The sequence below is a fragment of the Mirounga leonina genome, unplaced genomic scaffold, assembly GCF_011800145.1.
Source record: "Mirounga leonina isolate KUSES-001 unplaced genomic scaffold, KU_Mleo_1.0 Mir_125, whole genome shotgun sequence".
Lineage (NCBI taxonomy): Eukaryota > Metazoa > Chordata > Mammalia > Carnivora > Phocidae > Mirounga > Mirounga leonina.
This window is the reverse complement of record NW_023270305.1, coordinates 76,805,097-76,825,690: the sequence shown is the minus strand read 5'-3', so window position 1 is coordinate 76,825,690 and position 20,594 is coordinate 76,805,097. Positions and strand designations below refer to the sequence as shown.

At 41.5% G+C, this 20,594-nt stretch overlaps 1 protein-coding gene across 2 annotated transcripts in view; it reads left to right on the top strand.

Moving 5' to 3' along the window:
- UXS1 (UDP-glucuronate decarboxylase 1) overlaps positions 1-20,594 on the top strand; it is a 99,117-nt gene that overhangs the window by 24,019 nt on the left and 54,504 nt on the right. Inside the window, exons 2-5 of one of the 2 annotated variants that reach the window (XM_035001897.1) lie at positions 5,855-5,882; positions 7,174-7,237; positions 8,346-8,389; positions 13,691-13,751. In XM_035001897.1, the coding sequence (XP_034857788.1) occupies positions 5,855-5,882; positions 7,174-7,237; positions 8,346-8,389; positions 13,691-13,751 (197 nt within the window). The remainder of the gene's footprint in view (positions 1-5,854; positions 5,883-7,173; positions 7,238-8,345; positions 8,390-13,690; positions 13,752-20,594) is intronic. The other variant, XM_035001898.1, reaches the window with a different exon arrangement.

Below are 20,594 nucleotides of genomic sequence, written 5' to 3'. Positions count from 1 at the left end.
AGGTGTGAAATGGAAATGGTTTTGTTTAATCCAGTATCATAACAGTACTTAAAATAAGGTAATAGGATTCTTGGTGAAGAATCTGCACCTTCTGTGTGACCTGGCATTCAAGGACTCAGAGTCTAAAAACCAATGCATCTCTGGAATTTCAAGCTTTTATGGGGGATTTTTGAAAGCTTTGTATGCGTGGTTTTGCATGGACTTTCAAGGATTTTCCCCCTAGACTTCCTGAAATTCATTCAGGAATCTGGTGGAGACCCACAGGTTTCAGATTGAGAAATTATGTTCTAAAAGGATTTGTCTCGAGTGCTGTCTGATTAAAATTTAAGAAACCACGTTAGACTAATAGGGACTACGAAAGCGTTGAATGAGCATTTTAATTTTTCCTTTGTTGGAAAAGGACACTCATTTTTAATCATACTCTTTAAAAATCACTCAATTTTTTTGCCCTAAATGAAAATTTCTATGTGAAAGATTTTCTTGAACGGGGTTTCCTTGCATAGCATGAAGTCTGGATACAGACAGAGAATTGGGAAACCAGTGTGCCTCAGTTTGCGTGCTAAGTATTTTTAAAATAAAAATCAGAATAAATTATCTTGAAAGCCGTGTAAGAGAATTTGATTTTAAGCCCTTTGTCAATGATGGTGAATGATCATCTTTTTAAAAATACTTTTCTTAATACTGAGTCCTTGTATGGTATATAATTGACTTAATTTAGTTCCATTTAGTTCAGGTATCTGTAGAGTATAGCTCTTTGTAGTTCCCAGCGATCCCTTTGCAACACTGTAAGGTAGGTCAGGCTCACTTAAGCAGGTTGCAGAATTCTAAAAGCAACATTAATTTTTAATACTGTTTTACTTTTAAACTCCGTGCCCTGCAAGGTTCCAGGCCAATCTACACAGAACATGGGGAGCAAGGCTCCATAATTGTTGGGAATTGCTTGTGTTTTCCTCCTTGGAATGAGTCTGTGGTAATACAGGAACTTTTCCTGCCTACTGGTTGTCTTTGGTGTGTGCTGGGCTGAGTTCTTTTTCTCTAAAACAAAGCAGGCAGAGCTTTTGAGAGTTTAGAAGGCCAGACAACAGACATATGAAAAAGTGCTCAACATCACTCGGCATCAGGGAAATCCAAATCAAAACCTCAATGAGATACCACCTCACACCAGTCAGAATGGCTAAAATTAACAAGTCAGGAAATGACAGATGTTGGCGGGGATGCGGAGAAAGGGGAACCCTCCTACACTGTTGGTGGGAATGCAAGCTGGTGCAGCCACTCTGGAAAACAATATGGAGGTTCCTCAAAAAGTTGAAGATAGAGCTACCATATGATCCAGCAGTTGCACTACTGGGTATTTACCCGAAAGATACAAATGTAGGGATCCAAAGGGGTACGTGCACCCCGATGTTTATAGCAGCAATGTCCACAATAGCCAAACTGTGGAAAGAGCCAAGATGTCCATTGACAGATGAATGGATAAAGAAGATCTATACAATGGAATATTATGCAGCCATCAAAAGGAATGAAATCTTGCCATTTGCAGCAACATGGATGGAACTGGAGGGTGTTATGCTGAGCGAAATCAGTCAAACAGAGAAAGACATGTATCATATGACCTCACTGATATGAGGAATTCTTAATCTCAGTAAACAAACTGAGGGTTGCTGGAGTGGGGGGTGGGGTGGGAGGGATGGGGTGGCTGGGTGATAGACATCGGGGAGGGTATGTGCTATGGTGAGCGCTGTGAATTGTGCAAGACTGTTGAATCACAGATCTGTACCTCTGAAAGAAATAATACATTATATGTTAAGAATAAGAAAAAAAAAAGAGGAAGATAGCAGGAGGGGAAGAATGAAGGGGGGGAAATCAGAGGGGGAGACGAACCATGAGAGACGATGGACTCTGAAAAACAAACGAGGGTTCTAGAGGGAAGGGGGTGGGGGATGGGTTAGCCTGGTGATGGGTATTAAAGAGGGCGCGTTCTGCATGGAGCACTGGGTGTTATGCACAAACAATGAATCATGGAACACTACATCAAAAACTAATGATGTAATGTATGGTGACTAACATAACAATAAAAAATTTAAAAAATTAAAAAAATAAAATATAGAAGGAGGTCAGAAACACTTGACATAAAAACATCTTAAAGATTAATTGGTGATAACACTTCTGAAAAGAAAAAGTACTGAGCAGGGGATAAATGTAGTAAAGTGAAAACATTCCTCGACCTCCTCTGTTCATCTAATTTTGGTGGCTGGCCTGAATGTGTTTGGTGTTGCAAATGTGAATCAGCCCTCATCTTGCAGAGAGACCCACCTGTAAACTGCCAATTAAAAAGTGTGTCGTTGGTGCTGTGACAACTCAGAGGGCTCCTGATGTCCCCTGGAGCAGGCAGGGAGGTTGGGGAGGTTTTCTCAAGAATGTCATGCGCAGGTAAGGTGTGTGCACTTCTGACCGTATGTAGATGGAGCTGCTTTAGGGAGGGTGGAGGCTGCAAATCGGGGGGGGAGGAGGTAATGGCGGCCTACGTGGAGGTCTGATTGGTGAGGAGGGGAGATGAGGTTATGAAGCTCTTGGGGCGGGGGGCGGGAGAAGGGGTGAACTGAGAAGAGCAGGATGTTTCCAAGTGCAGGGAGCCAATCGAAGAAGTCTGAGCCACAAGAATAGGTTTGGGCGTTAGCCATGTATGGCCATTATTACCTCTTTATAAAGGGTAGCAAAGATGTGGCCATGGGCATTATTCTCCGGGGTGGATCCCAGGGCCCTCACCTGCTTACAGGGGGAGGGATGCTTGCGTAGGACCAGTAGGAAAGGAGAGAGCACTCAGAGCCCTGGTGTCTATACCTCAAGGAGGGCAAAGACATCCAGGAAGGGGGGCAGCCTCACATGCTCTCAGATGGTCTAAGGGATGATAGAAGATTGAGAAACATCTCTGAGACAGACCTTTTAAACTGATTCAAGAAAAGGCTAAAAAGAAAATGAATAAACTAGTAACCATGGAATGATTTGAAAAGGTTGTCAAAAGGTATTATCCACCCTAAGGCATCTTAAGGACTGGATAATTCTCCTGAGGTTCCACAGCCAGAGAGGGACAGCTTCCTGGTATATTTTGACAAGCAACAGAATCCTAAAGTCAAAATGAGATGATTGGTTTATTTGAGGTACACAGTGAAGAGCAGGGCCCATGGGGTTTGGCAACTGCAGGTTCGTCCACAACGCCAGCACTGAGCTGACCACTGACCCCTGTGTTCCCAGGTCTTCTGAGGGGTGGGGGGCATGGTGTTCAGCAAGGGTTTGGAAATCTTTTCCCTCCTTTTTAAAACACAAGGTAAGAACATAGATACAAGGAAAGATAAAAATGTCACCATTTAAACAGTATTTTGGCATCTTCAGACAGTCTTATTCTAGGTGGTTTTTATTAGCAGAAGTCATACTGCATATATATTTTCTCATCTGGAATTGTCATAACTGCATTACCATGTTGCAGTGTATTTTCATAACCATATTTTTTAACCAAGATATAATTGACATGCAACATTATATATAGTATTATATTAGTAACATATGTAATATTATGTATTAGTTATATATGTTAATAGTTAACATCTATCTATATATACTACTATATATATACAGTGTATATTATGTAAGTCTAGTTACCATTCATCACCACACATAGTTACACATTTGTGTGTGTGTGTGTGTGTGTGTGTGATGAGAACTTTTAAGATTTACTCTTAGCAACTTTCAAATACGCAATACAATATTAATAACTAGTCACCATGCTGTACATTACATTCCCAGGACTTATTTTGACCACCTTCACCCATTTCACCTACACACCCACCTGCTCACTTCTGGCAACCACTAATCTGTTCTCTGTATCTATGAACTTGGGTTTTTGTTTCATTCAGTTTTTGACATTCCACATATAAGTGAGATCATACAGTATTTGTCTTTCTCTGTCTAACTTACCTCACGTAGCATAGTGCCCTCGAGGTCCGTCCATGTTACCTCAAGTGGCAGGATTTCCTTCTTTTTATGGCCGAATAATCCATTCATCCAAGGATGGAAACTCGGATTGTTTCTGTGTCTTGGCTGTTGTCAATAATGCTGTGGTGAACATGGGGATGCAGATATCTTTTCAAGTTAGTGTTTCTGTTTCCTTCAGATAAATACCCAGAAATGGAACGCTGGGTCATATGGTATTTCTGTTTTTAATTTTTGAGGAACCTCTTACTGTTTTACATAGCGGCTGCCCCAGTGTACATTCCTGCCAACGGTGCATGACGGTTCCCTGTTCTCCACGTCCTTGCCAACACTTGTTATTTCTTGTCTGTTTGATAATAGTCATTGTGAGATTTAATGGCTTTCCGATTTTATTGAAAGGCTGTATCATAATTTATATAGCAATTCCCTAATCGTAGGACATTTGGGTTTATTCCCCCCACCCCCCCTTTTTTTTAATAAGTAAGGCCATGATTTGTGAAGGCGGCTTTCCTGTATATATATGTATATCCTTAGGATAATACTCAAAAGTAAGCTCACATGGTCCAAAGGTATAAACATTCTTTATTTTTTTTTTAATGAATAAGGAATATAGTATGGATTTATAGTAATTTTCCCATTTCGTGCTTATTTGCCACATTAGTTAGTTATTGCTATCTTTTGTATCAGTTGCTTACTACTCTGGAGAGGAATGTGCTTGTATGGAATCAGCAACAAGTGATTTTGGAAACTGAGTCCTATTTAGTAAACATTTATTAAACCCCTACTATGTACCAGACAATGACAATAAGAAGATGCCTGGGAGTAGATCCTAACCTGAAGGCCTTCTTGAGCTCACAGAATCGCCATCTCCAGGATGGGTGTGGGGGGGGAGGGGGCGGGGGGGGAATGTGTGCATTTGCTCTCTGTCTTTCTCTAGCACCTAAGAGCATCTGGCCCTTAGGAGGTATTCCATATTTGGGGGATGATTAAAGGAGGGCCAAAGAGGAATGAGTACAAATATTAGAGACACTCATTCATGGGAAAGGTTTCTTTATTAAATAATTCTCTGTTCAGCAACTTCACTGGTGGCTCTGGTGGCTCATAGTCTAGTATTGACCCTAGGTTGACCCTAGCTTTTGCCCTGCTAAAATGTGATTGTGTTTCTGGGTGGCTTGGACAAGCACACGGTGGGGGCGTGCCTTTCCAAAGCCTTCACTGATGGCTGTGGCTATGGTGGTTCATAGTCTAGTATGTTTTTAAAGTCATCCATGGCAAAACTTCACTGTGGCAGCTGGGCTGGTTTATTCACATTTATTGAGCACCAGCTGTGTACACATGATAACCTGCCCTCCAGGTGTCTGTAATCAAGGAAGCAGGCCAGCTGATGAGAAACTAGACTACAAGAGAGATGTGGCAAGTGTGAGAAAGGATGGGCTTCCAGGTGAAGTTAAGCCACAGTGTCAGGCCATTATCTAACCCCTCTGGGTTTTGGTTTCATAGACATTTAAAAGGAAAAGGCTGGACTGAGCCCTAGGATCTCTTTCAGACATGCAGTTCTTTGATGCTTGTGACTGGCTCTTCCTCAGACAAAGGTTGGGACATACTGTTTATCAGAACACAAGCACAGTTGAACTCCAGACCCCAAAAGAGGTAATCCAGAATTAAAGAGAAGTATTGGATCCTCTTTTCACTTATTTTTTAGTAGGACTTAATACTTCAGAAGTGTGCGTTTTGTTGTCTTCATGAGCTGTAATTTAGATTTCTTAGTGTACTTGAAAATATTGGTTAAACATTAAAATTGTATTAGTTGGAATCCTTGCATATCACAAAGTTAAATATTGACCTAATTTTCTTCTTTCCCTTCCAGCTGTTTGGGGCAACTTCGTTAATATGAGGTAACTGTTTTTAATAACTTGGATGTTGTGGTCGGGTTTTACAGACACATTTCAGTTATTACAAATAGACTGTAGATGGCATGGGTTAATTGAATATTTTAAAAATGAAACAGGTTTTTTTTTTTTGCCATTCACACATCTGAGCTTTGTCTTTTTTCTTATGGATATTCTTGATGAATACATCTGATTTTACTATTTGCTCAGGTAAAGCCCAGTTTTATTGGCTGGCTCCTCATCATTGCCTGCCTCAACGTCCCTTCCCTCCTTTTGTACACAGGAAAGGGTTGACCCTAGCTTTTGCCCTGCTAAAATGTGATTGTGTTTCTGGGTGGCTTGGACAAGCACACAGTGGGGGGCGTGCCTTTCCAAAGCCTTTTGAGAAGGGGGCTATCTTTAGGAAACCATGCAGGCCCCTGGCTCTGGGAGTAGACCAGTAGATTCTGAGGCTACCTGCTTATCTCAGGATTCAGCCCTGAGGAGCCTTCTGGCCTGAGTGTGCATTATTTGTGCTTTATGATAAACATAGGAGGGACACTCAGGAGAGTAAAATCCTGTGTTGATATTCTAAAAAAAAAAAAATTAACAAGCATTCATTGTAAAAACAAATTTGACGCTGTTAGTACAGTTTTACACTTAAAGAAAAATTCGTTCCACTTTGTCTGCCTTGATAGTGAAAATAAAAGAGCAGCAATCACAATTGTGGTGCTGGCGGTGGGTTTGGCAGTCAAATGCCCCTGCACTGGGCTACTACGGTAAAGGGTTGCTGTGCCGCCACCAGGCTTTTCAGATTGAGTAGGTTTTGCAAGGCCAGTGGGGCGGTGTTGATCTGATTCCTACCACCAGGGTGTGAGTGTCTCCTGACAAAGACTTGTGTGTGTGGCTAGGAGGGGTGCTGAGATCCCATTTAAAGGAACTCTGTTTTTTTACTTGGAAAAGCTCCATTTTGCATCAAATCCCCAGGAAAGCCCAGCAGAGAGACTTGGACTCCTATAGACACACTTCCTGCCTCTAATTTAAAATTGCATGTTGAATATAATGTGAAAGATTATTTTAGTGGAATAGAAATAACGCTTACAAAGTAGAGGTGAGCTGGTGAGATGAATTTGAGATTTCCTCTCCTCCATTGTCTTCCGTTCCTTGGGTGCACCCCCTTCTGGAGGGAATTGGAACCTGGGACTGATGTTTGGGAAGGGGAGCGCTGAGATGGTGTGCAGCTTTTGGTTTGTGTTGTCATTTGTTCAGAAATAAATCTTAAGGTCATCAAGCCTCTCAATGGATCTCAGTTTCGCAGCTTTCTACTCAACAGGTCTATCCAGGAAAATGGTGAACTCAAAATCGAGAGCAAGATCGAAGAGGTTAGTTCCTTTCCTGTATTTTGCTCCTATTTTGTCGTTATGTTTGTCAATTTCAGTTCTTTGGCTTGTGCTGGTACCTTTCTTGTGAGAGCCCGATGCTAACCCGTGATTTTGAAAACATCTCTTCAAAAATTACTCCCTTATTTAGAGGAGTCTTTTCATCTGTTATGCTGTGGATACACCTCTCTGTCAGTGTTTGGCCATTTGATAAAGGCATGATGTACAAATTCTACCTCAGAGGCAAAATGGATTTATGAGTTTGTCTGACTTTTCAACTGACCTTCCCAGAATTTCTTAGAGAAAGGGAAGTGAGTACTTTCACCAGGGATGGAGGCAAGTGCCAGCATCCACTCACCCCAGCAGATGCTGTAAGGAAAACCGCCCAACTCAGATGCTAGGACGGGGAACTTGGGGAGCGCCCACATGTACGGATGGGGAAGCCACACACCTGCTCACTGAAAGCTAGCGCCTCTGGTTGATTATATACCTTCTATTTAAAAATAATTGCTTATGTTTTTTGTCCAATAATTGTAGATATAGGTACGTGAGTGTAATGTGGGCTGTGGGAGGAGATGGGGAGTCAGTCATTTTGATCTGAAGCCAAATGTCACAGTTGTGGAGAAGCTCTCGGATTGCTCTCGTCCTTCTATCTCAGCTCCCAATGTTAACACACAGGAATTTGGGTCTGCTCACAGCCTGCCCTTCCTTCATGTGCTGAGCAGATGATGTGGAGATAATGTGCAGAAAGAAGAGGTTAAGCTTTGTGGGCAGCATTGAGGGGTTTTTTTCATTCCTGAAAAGAAGAGGGTGGTGGTGATCTGCCTGTTCTTGTGAGCCTCAGCCACCTTGCTTGTTGTAAGGAAATTAAAAGGTTAATTTTCCCAGAGACTTAAGTGTCTGTGGAGTAAGAGTTCCAACGTGCAGTGTATTATCTCGATTCTTGACTTGTGATTCAAGTAGTATAACTTAATTTCAAGCTGGAAGTGGATAATAGAAGAAATTACAATCTGTTTTGCATGATGTCGTGCCCATGTGGAACATCAGAGAGGAGGGAAGCGGTGGAGAACTGTCTTTGCTTCAAAACTGATGTTGGTTATTTTTGTTTTAGATCGTTGAACCACTAAGAGAGAAAATCAGAGATTTGGAAAAAAGGTAGGTGTACTTTTTTTTTTTTTTTAAAGAAAATACTTCTATCCTTTTGACTTTAGAAGGTCACTATTCAATATAAATTCATCTAAACTGTATAGTTTTTTTTTATCTATGTAATTAATTCTATAATATGAAAGATATCAGGCACTTTCAATATAGGAACTTGTCTGTGAGAAGGTAGATGTTTACTGTAAAATTTGGATGTGGTGGTTTTAAACCCTTTTTTTTTCTTTTGTCATTATGAACTATTTCTTATAAAAGCTATGGAAAGTTTTTTTTTTTGGAAGCTATGGAAGCTTTTTTTCTCTCTAGGAAGAAAATTATTTATTTTAATAAAGTTATTTTTTTTCAGGAGTCTTCCTATGTTAGAAGTCCTTCCTCTGTTAACCTCTGTCAGTTTGATTTCTACAAACTATGATGATATAAACAAAGGGCCATATAAATGTTTTGTTGGGTTTCTTTAACCCTGATTCAAATAGTCCAAACATGAGAAGAAGAGAGGATCTAAGTGTGTTGTAATCTTCCTTTTCCAAATTCTGTGAATTTCTCAGTTCCTGAAAATTCATGGCATACAAATTGAAGCTAAGCCTTACCTTCTTTTAAGTTATGCAGGGCATTCAGGTGGTGTCGCACAAATATTGATTAGTCTGAGAGAATTCCAAAACAAGAAAATAAAGCTGGAGGACCTAAAACCTAGTACTGTGTGTAAGTACTATAAGAAATTAGGGTCAGTTATTTGCTTGTCACCATACATCAGGAAAGTTCCAGAACTGAGTCCAGGTAAAGTGGATGGAAGGGAAGAGTAATAGAATACAGTGAGAACTTACTTGAATCAGATTCCAAAGCACGTTGCTCCTCACCTTTTGTCGGGTCTCCCCCTGACCCCTGCCTGCCAGTGTGTGGGTGTGTGTGGCTCTGCTGCACCCACATTCCCTCTCTCTCTGAAACAGTCGAGCTCCGGCGCTGGAACTTCTCCCTTGAGTTTATTGGGAAAACTGTGTGTCCAGAGTCGGGTCTTCAGAGGTTTATTTATTTATTTATTTATTTTTTTAAAAGATTTTATTTATTTATTTGACAGAGGGAGAGTTAGCAAGAGCAGGAACACAAGCAGGGGGAGTGGGGGAGGGAGAAGCAGGCTTTCCCGCCGAACAGGGAGCCCGACGCGGGGCTCGATCCCAGGACCCTGGGATTATGACCTGAGCTGAAGGCAGATGCTTAACGACTGAGCCACCCAGGCGTCCTAATTTGAGAGATTTTAATTGAAACTTAAAAAAAAATTGTTTATGGTAAGAATAACCCACCAGGTTTTTATGTTGCCCCCCCAAAAATATTGCTCACCACTGATAAAGTCTTTAGAGAGTAATATTTATGAAAAGTGAATTAATTGGATAACTTCCCTGAGATGATGGTTTACACACACGATCTCTTGAAATAGGAGAATTTTATGATTCCTTTTGATACTTTTGTGATGTTCTTTGTCCTTTTTAAATCAGAAAGTGAAGCACAAGTATAAATATAATCTTGAAGAATGTGCCAGTAACTCATTCTTTTCAAACTGTGAGAGTTACTTTTAAGATAGGTGCAGAGGTTAAGTGTTTTCTACTTAGTTCTGCTTTACTAGTTACTCATCCTAAAATGGTTCTGGTCTCTAGGTTGGTGAGCAAGTCAGGTGACAGATGAGCCAGGGTTATTGTGTTAGCTAGAAAGTCCAGTACGGACATGACTTTGTGGTAGAAATCGATAGAGCTCTGTCTGGTTTTATTTTTCCTGACTGATTTGTATGATAAGAATGATCAAACACCCATCTTGACACGAGCAAGATAAGAACGTAACTGGATTATGTTGTCTTGATGTGCTTGTCATTTGGGGGCAAAGTGACCCCCAGGAAATAAGGATATTTTTGAAAGGTAGGGGTTATATGTATATGGGGAAAGAAATGGGAACAATGCCATTCTAGAAGCCTAAGTAAGTGGGTTTTGTGAGTTTTTTTTCTTCTTTACTACACCCCCCCATTTCTTTTTTTTTTTTAAAGATTTTATTTATTTATTTGAGAGAGAGAATGAGAGAGAGAGAGCATGAGAGGGGGGAGGGTCAGAGGGAGAAGCAGGCTCCCCGCCGAGCAGGGAGCCCGATGCGGGACTCGATCCCGGGACTCCAGGATCATGACCTGAGCCGAAGGCAGTCGCTTAACCAACTGAGCCACCCGGCGCCCCACCCCCCCATTTCTTAACAGTTTGATTGCCTGCCATTTGTTTAATTTCATCTCAATATCTTTAAATGTTCTGTGAATAGATAGCAAGTAATGATGAGAATTTAAATTCTAAGTAAAAATGCTTCTTACTCGCTACCTTCATGTACAGGAAGTTTAGAGTCTAGAATGGCATAAAATAATAAGGATTAATTTTGGGGGGTAAGAAAAGATCCATTATTCAATTCCTGCTTCATTCACCTCCCTTGCTTGTCTCACACTCAGAAATGCAGAATGCAGGCTTCGTGTCGGCAGGTTCTTGCTTCTCTACGTTGTTTGCTTCTGTGTCCTCAGTGTGTGGCACTGAATAGGTGCCCAGTAAAAAGTTCTGGAATAAATGAATATATGGATGAGCCAGTATGCTGCTGCGTAGGGTTTTAACCTACTGCAGGCCTTTAAAGCAGCCTATGCCTTTCCCTTGCCCACTTTGCCCAATGCTGGTAAAGTGCAGGAGGGGAAGCCTGAGTGGCATGCTGAAGGAGTGGCCCAGCTAGCAGCACATCAGAGTCACATCATACAGTCCCCTCACACAGTCCCCTCAGAGTCCCCTCACACAGTCCCCTCAGAGTCGCCTCACACAGTCCCCTCACGCAGTCCCTTCACGCTGTCACCTCACACAGTCCCCTCACGCAGTCCCTTCACGCAGTCACCTCAGAGTTACTACTCAGCCCCTCATGCAGTCACCCGAGTCACCTCACACAGTTCCCTCACGCAGTCCCCTCATGCAGTCCCTTCACGCAGTCACCTGAGAATCACTTCACACAGTCCCCTCATGCAGTCACCTCACACAGTCCCCTCAGAGTCACCTCACACAGTCCCCTCACGCAGTCCCTTCACGCTGTCACCTCAGAGTTATCTCATGCAGTTCCCCCCATGCAGTCACCTCACACAGTCCCTTCACACAGTCACCTCAGAGTTACTACTCAGCCCCTCACGCAGTCACCCGAGTCACCTCATGCAGTCCCCTCATGCAGTCCCTTCACGCAGTCACTTGAGAATCACTTCACACAGTCCCCTCATGCAGTCGCCTCACACAGCCCCCCACGCAGTTCCCTTACGCAGTTACCTCAGAGTCACTTCACACAATCCCCTCACACCCCCCCCAGCTCTGTCATACGTGACTGCAGGAAGGCAAACAGTGTGAAGTGCAGACAGACTGAGGAGGACCCTGAAGGAGTTAGCCCTGCTCTTATTTCTGACTTTGTGTGCCTGACTTTTCAAAGGAAGAAATGAGGGTTATAAGAGAGTCCTTCCAACAGTTTAATAACTTGATCATACATCTGAAATCTGAAACTTGGTTGCTACATGTTGAAGAAAACAAAGCAAGAAGCCCAGCCAGTGTTTTCGTTTTTTAAAGGTTTTTAGCACAGTGTTTGAAGTAGGTTCATCAGTCTGTACTCCACATGTGACCATGTCGGGCAGTTATGTTTTTGCTTCAGTTTCATTGAACTGTATTTCCTATAAGAAAACTGTTTGCTGTTTTCTCTCCGGTACAAGGGGCAACAGTGGGCAGGTGGGGAGAGGGTCAGCCTGGAAGGAGCGAGACACCGTAGGTGCGCCCCATGGCTGGCTGTGGAATTTGGGATTGAGGCTGGAGTGGTGGGTGTGGGCGCTCAGAGAAGAGAGTGGATGTCAGGGCTGTGTGAGGGGTGCACACAGCCAGTGCTGTGGTTTGCTTGGCCATGTCCGCCTGACTGACGGAGAAAGCATTTGGAATGACAAGAAGTGTCACTTCGCAAAGAAGGCATCTGTCAGGCTCCCTGAAGGCTTCCACTGTTCCAGCAGGCAGAATGTGCCCTGCCCCACAGCCGCTGTGAGAACATTCTCTTGGGCATTACCTGTGGTAAAGACAGCTCCTGCCAGGGCAGCCCTCTGGGGAAGGTGCTGTGATTACCCCTTGACAGCAGGAAGCCCTGAGGTGCACAGAGCTCTTGGGGGTCTTGCTCTGGGTCACAGAACTAATAAGAGGGAAGGCCAAGATTTTCACTCATTCCCTCAGATTCTCCCACCTGCCTGCTTCTGGTTTTGTAGTCTGCAAGGGGAACTTGACCTTTTGAGAATCTGGAAGCTCTTAATAGGGGAATTCATCTGCATTGTAGAAGAAAGCCCTGCTGCCCCAAGCTCTAAGCATGTTTCCACTCTTCCAGGAGATGAGAAACACTTGCTTCAAGGCCTTCTGTCTAATGACCTGTCATATTCTGTTCAGTTCAGTGACCATTAAGGAAATGCCTTCTGTATCCCAGCTGGGGATGTGAAGGGGATGAGACAGTGCCCCTGGCACCTCTCCAATTAAAATAATGACTGTAAAGTTGGTTTCTTTGAATTTACTAAAAGCACTTTGTTCCTAACTGAACCATTTAACCACTTTAAGAATGGATATTTCAAATCTGCATATATCAACTCTCATTTGATCTTTTATCTGCAGTTTGCACTGCCCTGCTCCGGAAATATCACTAGGGGTTGGGGACCCATGTGACCTTTTCTGGGGGCAAGAGGCATTATGGAAAGATGAGGTGAGACTTAAGGTGTGTTGAGAGCAGACCACGGAGGCAGAAAGTGCTGGTGCCCAGCCATTTTGTTCCGGGGCACCGGTGTAGAAAGAGATGCTGCAATTGTGAAATTGCCCAGAATAAGGGAACAGGCTTAGTCAGTTTTTTCTTTTCTTCCCCTTGCAAGGCACAGTGTTCTGCTTTGGGTCTGTGACTTCACACAGCTGCTTTCTTCCTTCCAGACCTCGATACAGCATTATAAGGAGGCCACCCTGCCCCCCTTATTTTGTGCTTAGCTCTGGCTGCGTGGAGCCTGTACCTTGGTAAATTTTCCCTTCTCCAGGATGAAAGCTCTGTCCTCAGCCTGATGCTACACAAGGAGCCGGTTGCATATTTCTTGAATTCAAATGAGCCAATAACCGCTTGGTTTCTACAGCCCTCGCTTGGAATGGATAGAAGGAGCAGACAGTAATAATGGCACAGTCTAGCCTTTGTTTTGATGGTAGTAGAGAAAATCCTCACAGGACATGGTTGACTCTTCTTTTCTCATCTCTTCATGTTCTACAGCTTCACCCAGAAATACCCGCCAGTAAAATTTTTATCAGAAAAGGACCGTAAAAGAATTTTGGTAAGTTTGCACATCTGATTAATATTCATAATATCAAGAAGCTGGCTTTTTAAATAGAGGTAGAATTCACATACTGTAAGTTACCCGCATGGAATATACGGTGTACTCGTTTATAGTCTGGTCACAAAGTCCTTCGACAGCACTCCATTCTAATTCCAGAATGCTTTCATCACTCCAGAAAGAGACCCATCCCCGTTGTCAGACATCCTCCTCCCAGCTCCTGACAATCACTGAAACTGCTCTCTGTCTCAATGGATTTGTCTGTTTGGGACATTTCGATGAATGAAATGATACGCTATGTGGTCTTTAATATCTGATTTCTTAAACTTAGAGTAATGTTTCTAAAGTTTGTCCAGGCTGTAGCACAAATCAGTAGTACTTCATTCCTGCCTGTGGCTGGATAATATTCCATATTATGCATGTACCACATTTTGCTTATCCATTTATCAATTGATGGACATTTGGGGTGGTTTCTACTTGGAGGCCATTGTGCATAATGCTGCCATGAAACATAGGTATACACATTTTTGTGCAGACATAGTTTTTTGGTTCTCTTGGGTATATACCTAGTGCCCCTGGCTGATGAGACTAATCATGTCCCATTGAATTGTCTTGGCACCCTTGTCAAAAATCAGCTGACCATACGTGAAAATATTTTTTTCTAGACTCTTAGTTCTGTTCCATTGATCCAGTCTGTCCTTATGCCAGTACCACTGTGTTGGTAAAAGTATTGGTACTGTTACTATAAAGTAAGTTTTGAAATTGGGAAGTGTGATTCCTCCCACTTTGTCTTCTTTTTCAAGATAGTTTTGACTATTCTGGATCCCTTACAGTTCCTGGTAAATTTTAGGATTAGCTCATCAGTTTGTTTAAAGAAGGCACCTAAGATTTCGATACAGACCACATTGGGTCTGTGGATGAATTGGGGCAGTATTGTCATCTTAATATTGTCTTCCGATCCTTGAACATGGGGTGTCTTTCTATTTATTTAGGTCTTCATTAAATTTTTTTAACATTCTTTTTGTAGTTTTCAGAGTGTAAGTTTTACAGTTTTGTTAGATTTATTCTAAAGTGTTTATCCTTTTTGATAGCATAAATGGAATTAATTTTTAGTTTCATTCTTGTATTTTGTATTGCAAGTAAATAGAAACACAATAGATTTTTGTATTTTCTTATACCCTGCGACTTTGCTGAAATCATTGGGTTCTAATAGTTTCAAGTAGATTCCTGAGGATTTTTTATGTACTGTTCAAGATCATGCTGTCTGCAGTTATGGGTGGTTTAACTTCTGCCTTAACAGTATGGATGCTTTCTATTTCATTTCCTTGCCTAATTTTCCTGGCTAGAACCCTAGTACAGTGTTGAATAGAAGTCGGAAGAGCAGACATCCTTGTCTTGTTCCTCATCTTAGGGGAAAGCTTTTAGTCTTACACCGTGAAGTGTGATGTTAGCTGAGAGCTTGTCATAGATGCCTTCTATCAGGTTGACCAGATTCCCTTTTAGCCCTGGTTTGTTCAGTTTGCAACCAATCTTGCATATCTGGGATAAATCTCTTTTGGTTAATGTATAATCCTTTTTTATATACTGGTGGATTTGATTTGCTAGCATTTTGCTGAGGATTTTTATGTCTGTATTTATGAGAGATCTTGGTCTATAATTTTCCTTTCTTATGATGTCTTTTGCCGCTTTTGGTAGGTATCAGGTTAATGATACTGACCTCATAGGATAAGTGGGAAAGTGTTCCCTCCTCTTCTATTTTTTAAGATGAATTTTTGACAATTTGGTATTAATTCTTACTGAAGTGTTTGGTGAAATTCACCACAGAAGTTATCTGGGCTTAAGCTTTTTTTGTTAACTTTTTTAACATTGCTAATTCAATCTCTTATTATAGATCTATTTAGATTTTCCATTTCTTCTTGAGTTATTTTGGTAGTTTGTATCTTCTTAGAAATTACATTGCTTTAGTTGCCTACCCTAAGTTTTGGTGTGCTGTTTCTTCATTGTCACCCATTTCAAAGTATTTTCTAATTTTCCTCATAACTTATTCTTTGATCCTGTAGTCATCTGCGAGTGTGCTGGTTAATTTCTGCATACTTGTGGATTTCTCAGATTTCTTTGTTATTGATCTAATTTCATTCCACTGTAGTCAGAGAACTTACTTTGTATGATTCAATTCCTTTTAAATTGTTGAGGCTTATTTTATGGCCTAGGATGTGGTCTATCCTAGAGAATATTTCATATGCTCTTTTTTTTTTTCTTTTTTTGAAGATTTTATTTTTGAGTAATCTTTACACCCAGTGTGGGGCTTGAACTCACAACCCTGAGATTAAGAGTCTCATGCTCCACCAACTGAGCCAGCCAGGCACCCCTCATGTACTCGTAAAGGGACTGTGTATTGTGCTGTTGTTGAGTGTTCTATAGATATCTGTTAGGTCTAGCTGGATTACAGTGTTTTTCAAGTCCTTCATTTCCTTGCTAATCTTCTGTATAGTTCTGTCCATTATTGGGAGTGAGGTGTTGATACCTCCAGCTATTGTTGAAATCTCTAGTTCTTCCTTTAATTCTTTCAACTTCTGCTTTGTATATTTTGGGTCTCTGTTAGGTGTATAAATGTTTATAACTGTTACTTGATGGATTGACCCTTTTGTCATTATAAGATGCCCCTCTTTATCTATTCACATTTTTTTGTTTGTTTTAAAGTTTATTTTGTCTGATATCATAGCCACTCCAGCTTTCTCGTTGTTTCTATGCTATGTGTTACACTTTTTTACATTCAACACATTGTATCATCCAGTCTTCAGTGTGTTCCCTTAAGATTTTATATAGTTGGACCTTGTTTTGTTTTATTTGTTTCCAGTTTGGCAGTTGCTGCCTTTTGGGTGGTTGGCTTAATCCATTCACACTTAATGTTACTACCGACATAGTTGGCTTTATAACTGCCATTTTATTTTGTGTTTCCCGTATACCTCATATCTTTTTTGTTCCTCCGGGCTTCCATTGTTCTTTTCTTATGCATTAAATAAACCTTTTCTTATGTGACATTTGAATTCCTTTAATTATTTTTTACTGTATTTTAAAATTCATTTTGTTGCTATTTATTCTATTGCTTACCATCTACATTTTAACTTAGGATACTCTACTTTGGCTTTATACTGAGTTCCAGTGAGATATAGAAATGCCACTCCTACATAGTTCTGTTACCCAACCCTTCCTGTGATATTTCTATGCATTTTATATATTACTTTAATCCAAGTTACAAACTCCACAATACATTGTTATAATTATTTTATAATTTTTAAATTTTATGTATTTTTTTAATTTATTTTTTTTGAAAAGATTTTATTTATTTGTTTGACAGAGAGATAGAGAGCACAAGTAGGCAGAGCGGCAGGCAGAGGGAGAGGGGGAAATAGGCTCTCCACTGAGCAGGGAGCCCAATGTGGGGCTCGATCCCAGGACTCTGGGATCATGACCTAAGCCGAAGGCAGCCCCCCAACTGACTGAGCCACCCAGGTGCCCCTAAATTTTATATCTTTTAAATGAGGTGAGGGAATAAAGGAGAGTAAAGATGTATTTACAGTATTTGTTACATCATCCTTTTCATTACCCTGTCGTTTCCTTCATTTGTTCCTGTGGGTTTGAGTAAACTTTTGATGTCATTGCCTTACAGCAGTACAACTCTCATCTACCCTCGTCATGCTGTTGTTGTCAAATATATTTCTATATTTTACAGGGAAAATAATACAGTACTATGCATATTATTTTATACAGTTATTTTGCTGCAGTGGTGATGGTGGTAAAATATACATAACACGATTTATCATTGTATCATGTAAGTATATAGTTGTGTGGCTTTAAGTATGTTCACATTGTTGTGCTATACAATTTGGTCTTTAAATCAATTAAGAGTAGAAAGGAGAGAGTGTCATTACATTGTCTTTTATAATTACCTAATTACTTTATTTGTTTCTCCCCATTTTGTTTCCTGTGTGGGAAATGCTGCCTGGCATCATTTACTTTCAGCCTGAAGAACATCTTTTAGTATTTCTTGTATGGCGGGGCTGCTGGCAATGAGTACTCTCATTTTTTGTTTATCATTTTTGTTTTTCAGTTTTAGAAGTTTGGGTTGTATATAAAATTCTTGGCTGACCGTTTTATTTCTTTTCTCTTCTTTGAATGTGTTACCCCACTGCTTCCTCCACTAGCTGTGATAGAGAATAGGCTGTTAGTCATGTTGGGGGTCCCTTGTACGTGAGGAGTCCTTTTCTTTGTCTGCTGTCTACTTTCCACCAGCTGCTGTCACAGTTGCCAGCTCAGTAGCTTAAAACAACGGAAACGGAAACTCTCCCACTACTGGAAGCTAGAATTCTGATGTCAGGGTGTTGGCAGGGCTGTGCTGTCTGAAGTTTCTAGGAGGAAATCCATTTCATGCCTTTCTCTTAGCTTCTGGTGTTGCCACTAGTCCTGGATTCCTTGTCTTGAAGACCCATCCGTCCAGTCTTTGTGTCCATCATCACATACTGGATTCAGGGTTTACCCTATTCCAGTATGACCAGATTTCAACTGATTACATCTTCAGTCACCCTATTTCCAAATAAAGTCATGTTCTGAGATTCTAAGAAGGATATACATTTTGTAGGGCAGTATTTAACCCAGTACAACTGCTTCCAGAATTTTATCTTTGTCTCTGATTTCAGCATTTCTAGTATGATCTGACTACGTGCATCTGTTTGTGTTTGCATTTATTCTGCTTGGATGGAGTTTGGTCAGCTCCTTGAATGTGTAGATTCATGGGTTTCGTGAATCTGGGGAACTTTTCAGCCATTATTTCTTTGAAGATTTTTTCTATTCCTCCCTTTCTTCCTTTCTGGTGCTCCCATTATATGCATGTTCTTGTGTTCATTGGTGTCTCATACCAGTCTGAGGCGATTCACTTTCTTTTTTCTCTCCGCTCTTCAGGTTGCATGAACTCTCGATTTATCCTCAGGTTTGCTTTTTTTCTGCCAGATCCAATCAGTTGTTGACTCTCTGTCGTGAGTTTTTCTATACTTGTCAACCTCCAAATTTCCATTTGTTTCTATATTGTAACTGTTCTCTTTTTAGTCTCCGTTTACTTCTTTAAGCATGGTTACCTCCCATTCTTGTGAACTTGTTTATGCTAGCTGACTTGAGGACTGTTGAATGTGACAACTGGGCCCTGACACAGGCAGTTTTTGTCGCCTGGTGGTTTTCTCTGGGTCCAGGTCCTGCATTCCTGTTCCTTCCCATGTCTTAAAGTCTTTTGTAGAGAACTAGGTATTTTAGGTAGTATATTGTAGCAACTCTGGGTACTGTTCTCCCCTTTCTCCAAGCCTTGTTTTATTTTTTCTAGCTTACTTACTTGTTTAGTGACTTCGTTGGTCTCTTTCAGTGATGTCTGCTCCCCTGGAGTATGGGACTCTCTGATGGTTGCTGCTCAGAGGCCACAGCCTTGGGGATGGACGCAGTGGGACGGCAGTGACCATCTCTTAGCCTGATTGCTCTGTTAAGCTGTCTGCCTTGTGTGGTATCACACTAACTGTTAGGCTCCAGTAATTGCTAGTTGAGCAAACTGCTTTAATCAATGCTTTGCATTATAAATTGCTCCTCAGCCTGATTCCGTTAAATTCTGGCCCCTTTGCGGAGGTAGATGTTTAGGTCAGTCTTTGAGGTTTGCCCTGACCCCAAGAGGAGTTTTAGGTGTGTCTTTCCCTGGCTCTCTCTACTAAACTAGCGGTCCTGTGACTAAGCTTGTTGTTCTCATAGAGCTACCAGGCTCTTTTCTGTTGCTCACCACTTAAATCTCCATGGTTTTTGAGATAACCTTTATGCTTGAACTTTCCCCATTTCTCTTTCAAATTAAGTCTATCTCTCTGGGGAGAGCTTTGGAGCTCTTGTGTTTTTATTGACTGCCTCTGCCCCCAGGGGAGAGTCTCTGAGCCACTACTGTGGAGCTGGAGGAGGAAGGGACATTCCTGCTTATGGGCAGGGGGCTGGCAGGACCTGTACCCCCGGTCTTCTTGCCTTGCCTCTCTGGGCATGGAATCCACTCCGTGAGTGAGCCGGGGCAAGGGTGACCACAGTCCCATTAGTCAGTCGCAGCCTGCCGTCCCTGGAGTAGAGCCTCTGCCGCGTGAGGAAGGTCTCTCTTAACCACTTGGCTCACGCCTCAGGAATTGAGCCTGTGCAGCTCACAGCTGGGGGGATTGAAAACTGTGAGTGGCCTGCCTTTCCTGGTTAGATACCCGGAGCGCCGTTGTTCTGGCCACACCAGCACCCACTCTGAACTGTGAGGGTGAAGGGTGGAAGGTGGGAGTGGGCCATGGCCCACGTGTCACTGAGTCTCTCTGTTCTTACTGAATTTTTGTAGATTTTCTTGAATAAGTGTTTCTTCATTTGCTGTATACCCTTAGAACAATTTCCAGAGACTTTAAATGGCTAGGTTTTTGAATTCTCACCAGTTACGTTCTTTTGCTGGGGACAGGTCTGTGGAGCACCTCACCTTGCCATTCTGTAAGAAATGTCTTATCTGACTTTGATATGTAAATGGTTGGTACACAAGTGGTTTTTTGTTCTTTTACCTGTTATCTAGGCTGTAGGACTATGTATCCCAAACACCAGAGTAATAGTCTTGAATCAATATTAAACTATGTACACCCATAATCTCCCTTTTCTTCTGGAAGTTATAGAAAACCTCTTGCCTTTTTAGTTGGTTTACATAAATCTCACCCTGAGCAGACTCTAACATCTGTTATACTTGTACACCCATCTTTTGGGGTTCTTTCTTTCTTTCTTTCTTTTTTTTTTTAATGTTTTATTTATTTG